This window comes from Hordeum vulgare, chromosome 5H, assembly GCF_904849725.1.
Source record: "Hordeum vulgare subsp. vulgare chromosome 5H, MorexV3_pseudomolecules_assembly, whole genome shotgun sequence".
In the NCBI taxonomy this organism is placed as follows: Eukaryota; Viridiplantae; Streptophyta; class Magnoliopsida; order Poales; family Poaceae; genus Hordeum; species Hordeum vulgare.
Window position 1 is genome coordinate 262,903,304 of NC_058522.1, and position 6,000 is coordinate 262,909,303.

A 6,000-nucleotide genomic window follows, 5' to 3' on the forward strand; every position below is an offset into this window, starting at 1 on the left:
TGCTTATGTTAGCTCACATCGATTCTGCTCCATCGCTTGTGATTTAAGGTGATAGGGTGTGCTGCTGGTTGCATAGTTGCAATAGTAATTAGTTTGCAGACCTAATATAAAGTTGTTACTATGGGAGTATCTGTAAAGACCTAATATAAAGTTTGCAGACCTAATAGTTGCAATAGTAATTAGTTTACAGACCTAATATAAAGTTCTAATTAACTGTATACATATCAATCAGCGAATAAATTGAGGGAGAATAGGGGTACTTTGCCTCACCTATGGGAGTATCTTCATAGATGATTGGAGTGACAAGTTGAGGGTCCAACTCCAATACAGCTATGCTAAATACTAAGTCAGCAATCCATGTTAAACTACAAAAGAACTCTGCTCCAAAGAAGCATGCCCAAACAACACCACATGGTTTGCTCACGTACGTCATGTATTAAACTAGATGAAGGGAACATGATTTGTGCTCTAGATATGGTGTGAACTAAACTTCTGGAGTATATAACTAGATGAAGAAAAACAATTACATGCACTCAAGCAAACATGTCAATTAATCATGTACAGAGTCTAGCCCGTTGGAGGGAAACAAAGAATAATCTAAAGTATTGGACATAAACATGTATACATACATTCGACATGAACAATGACCCTCTCATCAAGACCAACCGCTGAAAACATTTGTCGCAGGTCAACGCCACCAGCTGGACATATTTGTCCATTTAGCTATAATCAACATCTGCATTTCTTTTTTAGTTTAATATAAAAATAATACTTGATTTGTATGTTCCATCATAATAAATATTTTTAGCAATAAACTTGATTTGTACTCCATATATGGTGTGAACTAAACTACTGGAGTATATAACTACTGGAAGACAAGAATAGATGGCCGCATGCATCGATTGATTCAGAGGCCGGGGCTTTACCTCCTTTTCTAAAAAAAGGAATAGTAAGATATGGAACTGTTATGTGAAGGGCACTCGTGTGAACTAAACTTAATAGAGCAATAAGTACATGAATGTTGGTTTCTCCTGGACAAGGGTAGCGGGAATGTACATATATTCTGTGCAGTAGAATTGGGCATTTCTCAGGTGTAGAAGTTATCACATAACCATATTAAATTGAAGTAAAAGGGAAGGATAGAATATTGACACACTTTTCTTTATAAAATCTGCAAGAAAGGAATAAAGGAGGTTCTAACACTTGATGTTGACATGCTTAGTGACCAGACAAAATGGGCTACTTGGTTTTTTTAAGTTGGCCTAAGAAATTTAGTATTCTACTTTATGAACAATCTACTATCCGGTCATGTCCGGACAAGACTCCACTAACTAAGCATCATGACAAAAATATGAATCCACCTTGTGGAATAGAAACTCCGCAGTTATGGAGACAGAAATGCATGATTTGGCACAGGCAGCCAAAATTTACCCATACCGGCGAGAAACCATAACATAATCCTTAGTTTAATTTGAGAGGGAACATCAGAACATGTGTTGGCCAAAATATACTGACCACTAATACTAACTTGTAAACTGTATCCATTTCTTTACAAAAGGGTTCCCCCCTGCTTTGTGGCCAAAATATACTGACCACTAATACTAACTCTGTATTTCAGTTGGTGCAGCAGCAACAAAGTGCCAATTTGGGAGATACTCTTACATGGCTTGAGCAATCCGAGAATACTTGGCACGAAAACAAGGTTGAAATTAAGGAGTGGGGAGGAGAGGGCGGGCAACAATTACTTGCATTGGAGTACTTTTGCTCTTGCGTGGCGGGCCAAAGAGGAAGCAGTCGGCGGTGCAGGTGTGGTCATGGATGGCCTCGACGGCGGGCAGGACGTCTCGAGGTCGGTGTTAAGCAGCGGCAGGGCGGAGATGTCCACGTGCTCCACGCGAATCCCTGGGACCCCGACTCCTCACACACTAGCCGCGCTGGCAAGGGCGGCGAGGAAGCCGCGGGGCTCGAGGTTGGTGACGGTGGTGATGACGACCTTTTCGGTGGATTCGGAGTCGGTCGGAGGAGGAGTTGAGGTCGCGCGCGCAGGGGCATCCCGAAAGTGATGGCCCAAGCATGGGCGATGGCAGCGATGAAGGTCAGGCCGGTGTTGGCGCGGGCGAGGGCCTTGACAGGAAATGAAGCTACTAAAACAAGCGAGTGAACGAGCACTCACCAACAATCATCCACTCGGGTGCACGTATGGTGCACTTGCCATGCCTCTTGAGCGCCACAGCGAGCCACAGAGGGACCTTGCTTGGAATTTGGGGGAAGAAGGGTCCGAAATCCCCCTACATGGTGAAGGTGAGTACAATGTTAGTCAAGACTGGCCAGATGTTTAGCACCACTTGACATTTGTGTACTGCTTGGTCTGTTGCAAAAAAAATGGTTCCCTGCAGATCCTTTAATGCTCCATTCAAAAATTGTTGCCAAAATTTTAGCCAACCCAGAGTGGAGGATTGCTTCACCAATGTTTGGCAGTAGAAACCAAACATACCTAGACATGATTGACCTCTAAAATTGGCCCAACCCTCTCAAAAATTCCCACATAATGATACTATACAACAACCAACAGTCAGCAGAACATCGAAGTGTACCAGTGACTAGACAGCAAATGATGCATAAAGTATCTAGACAAGTACTGTGTTATAAATGGCCGGATAAAATCTAAAGAAATGGAGGTGCAGTGTACATAACTACTAGTGGACTAGGAGAAAAATACTGATAAGTAAAATTGAAAATTCGTTGAGAGCACGCACGCAGATCATGTTGAGGGCCTCCATGCGGATGTTGGGGACGATCTCGACGATCTCGTCCTCGGCCACGAACTCCACCTGCACCAACCAACCAGCCGCCATCACAAATGGAGCCAGCAGCGAGGGAACATGCCCTCCTGGGTCAACAAGGATACATACAGATACGGGTGGGCGAAGGGGTGGATTACCTCGGAGGGCGAGAAGAGGGAGAGATGCGGGTCGGACTGCCCCTCCATGGAGATTCGGGCGGAGAGCAGGGGCGGATCTGGATGGTGCATCGGGTGCCTCGAAGTCGAACCCCAGTGGCTGAAGACCGGGACGGGGTGGAGACAGGGGGAACGTGACGCGCCGGCGAGGAAAAAGGGGAATAGCGACGGCGGTGGCACCGCACGTGAGAGTGCTTGGCGCGGCACGTCAGGCCGGTGTTGGCGCACGCGAGGGCGGCGAGGAAGGGCTTGACGGCTGCGGCATGGTGGTGGTCATCTGAGTACTCGGTGCCGAGGGAGGAACCGAGTAGGGATTCAGTGGATGGGTGGGTGGAGGGGAAGTGGAGGCGCGCTGGTCACCAGTGGTGGTGGCCCTTGGTCTTGGCCCAGACCAGCTCCTCGGTGGCTAGGGTTTGGGGCGGGGGCTCGTTCTGCCTGTCGGATGGGAGCGGGGAGGAGAGGAAGAGGGGTCTGGATCTGGGAGAGAGAGAATGGGGATCGGGGGAGGGCAGATGGAGGTGGAGAGATGGGGTGCTGTTAGAAGGCCGTCCCCTTTGCCGTCCGCCTGGGGATAAGATGACGACAAAGGGGTCGAGGCAGAAGGCAAAGAGGCCCTAGGCGGACGATAAAGAGACCCCTGATGGTAAAGAGGATGGTTTTAGTTATGGTGATTTTTTGCCGTCTGTGTGAACCATCTTTGTCATCAGCCGTGTCTTTACTGTCTGCTTATTCCATGTTTGCCATCTGCCTGCAGACGGCAAAGAATGCACTCATGGCAAAGAGTATCTTTGCCATCAGTTAGTTCTTTGCCATGTGTTTGTTGGTAGCTGATGGCAAAGAATCTCTTTGCCATCAGCTAGCAGACGGCAAAGATCAGGCAGATGGCAAATTCCCTGATTCCTGTAGTGGTGGTAGTTTGTGACAGACTAGTTGGAGCACCCCTGCAGGGTTAATATCTTTCGAAAATCCATGCCTGTGATTATGTGGCAACTTGGAAATTTTGTTTAACAGTCGATCGTATCAAACTTGAAGTAAAGTTACATAAAATATGCCAACTGTGTGCATAACCATGACTGTCTCTTCTCATGAGTTCTTATCCGAGAGAGAACATGGTGGGATTATGTTTGACTCGTAAGTGGGTATTCAGGATCATTCTTTGATTATCATTAGTTCACATCCCTTATGCGTAGATCACCCCCTCTATTTCTTATACTTGTAAGTTAGCCACTCACATAAATGCTTAGGTGCTAGTTGCAGCCTCACCACTTAACCATACCTTACACATTAAGCTATGCTAGTCTTGATACCTTTGGAAATGAGATTGCTGAGTCCCTGTGGCTCATAGATTATTACAATCACAGTTGCACGTACAAGTAAACGATACTTTGACGTGAGCGCGATGATTGTTCTATTTGGAGTTTCTTCTTATTCTTCTTGTTCGATCATAGGATGGGTTCCACGCCGTCAGCCTAGAATTGCAAGGATGGACATCGTTCTTTAATCATTTGTTTTTGTCCGTAGTCGGACCCTACTCTTCTACATGGTGATTGAATATCTTGTTGTATTTTGTTGTTCATGATGTAGCTTTTGGCGAGTGTAAGCCAATTCCACATACTCATCTCTTCTGTACATGTTCTTGGAATGATATCCATTCTTGCAAAACGATGAGAAGCGCTTCTATCCAGATTAAGGATAGGATCACATCTTGGGGGTAAAAATTCCGGTCTCGAAGTCTAGAATAGGGCCCGAAGTTTTTTTTTGGATATTTCGAGGTTTTTGGGCACAACCGGAAACTCAGAAAAGATCAGGTTGCCCCAGGTGTTGGCAACGAATTCCAACTCTCCGAACTTAAATTCCTGACACGGGATGATCCCGTCGATCCGATAATGAGCCGCCTTGATGTGCAAGGTATTGCTGAAAGCAAAGGATTGGCCGGACACAAAGATATCTCGGGACTTAACACTATTGCTGGTGACCAAGCGAGCCATTGAGGCTTGTTGCAATCTCACAATGGAGCTCTCAATGAAAGCACCAATCTCGGTGTCAAAACCGGCCGATCTCGAGTAGCGGGTCCGAACTATGGATCTAGGGTCGATGGGTAACAAGAGACGATGCAGATGGTGTCTTATCCAGGTTTGGGCCCTCTTGATGGAGGTAAAATCATACGTCCTACTCTTGTTGTTATTGATGAGGTAGTACAGAGTACAGAGTTGATCTATTCCGAGATCGATGTTGTGGTCTAAACCCTAATCGCAATGAGCCTTATGTATCCTACAAGCTATGACCCCCTGGCTTATATAGACGCTAGGGGTGTTAGGGTTTACACAAGGTCGGTTACAACAGAGAAGGAATATGTTGATTACTACATCTCCTGTGATAACACGCCAAGTATTTTAAAGAGTCCATCTCGAGTCAAATACTTTTGCCAACAGTCGAACAGGTCAGAGGGTCCGACCCATGAGGATAGGTAGGTGGCCCAAGGACCCCCTAATCCCAGAGTCTCTTAGCGGGCTCCGACGATAGAAGGACAGAAAGAAGAAGGAAGGCATGGAGATTTCGGTGGGGCGGTAGGACCAGGTGATCAAATAGGTGTGGAAAGGAAAGGGGGTGGCCGGTCGTTTGCCATTTTGGGCACGGCGCGGCTGGCTAGGCTGTCGGGTGCAAGTGGGTCGCGGTGGCTGGGCTAAAAGCTTCGACCTTTTTTATTAAAACTACGTGTTTCTTTTTCTTTTCTTTTTTATAAAAACTAGATAGAGAAATAAAAGTGATTTAGTAAATTAAATAAAAAAAATACATAGACATGTTATATATGAAAATGACTAGAAAAATTTAATCTAAAACATGAACACTTATTGAGAGACATTTGAAATAATTTTAAAAATAGTTATTTTCGAAAATTCAAAAAATGACTTTGATCCAAAGACCAATTGTTTTTCCAAATATGTTTCTAAGTTTCTAGATTCAAATGAAATTGAAATGTTCCCCTGGTTTGGACTGTCATGTTGCTCCTCTCTTTATTTTGAGTTGGGTCAAGGGCATTT

General features: G+C 45.4%; 1 protein-coding gene and 1 pseudogene across 1 annotated transcript; both read right to left on the reverse strand.

The window, feature by feature from the left end:
• Nucleotides 1–1,442: 1,442 nt before the first annotated feature.
• Nucleotides 1,443–2,075, reverse strand: LOC123397815 (annotated as a pseudogene).
• A 69-nt stretch (nucleotides 2,076–2,144) lies between these two features.
• LOC123396584 (DNA replication complex GINS protein PSF2-like) lies at nucleotides 2,145–2,989 on the reverse strand. The gene is made up of 3 exons (XM_045091478.1): nucleotides 2,942–2,989; nucleotides 2,757–2,831; nucleotides 2,145–2,288 (listed from the first exon to the last, which is right to left on the reverse strand). Exons 1-3 carry the CDS (start codon nucleotides 2,987–2,989, stop codon nucleotides 2,145–2,147), a joined length of 267 nt encoding a protein of 88 aa, XP_044947413.1.
• Nucleotides 2,990–6,000: the final 3,011 nt, after the last annotated feature.

Bases quoted from the DNA above. Each gene is read 5' to 3' on its own strand.
- LOC123396584 (XM_045091478.1), bottom strand. From the start codon at position 2,989: ATGGAGGGGCAGTCCGACCCGCATCTCTCCCTCTTCTCGCCCTCCGAG. The intron at 2,832-2,941 runs GTAATCCACCCC...TGGTTGGTGCAG, and splicing joins CCCTCTTCTCGCCCTCCGAG to GTGGAGTTCGTGGCCGAGGA. The intron at 2,289-2,756 runs GTGCGTGCTCTC...TTCACCATGTAG, and splicing joins AGGCCCTCAACATGATCTGC to GGGGATTTCGGACCCTTCTT.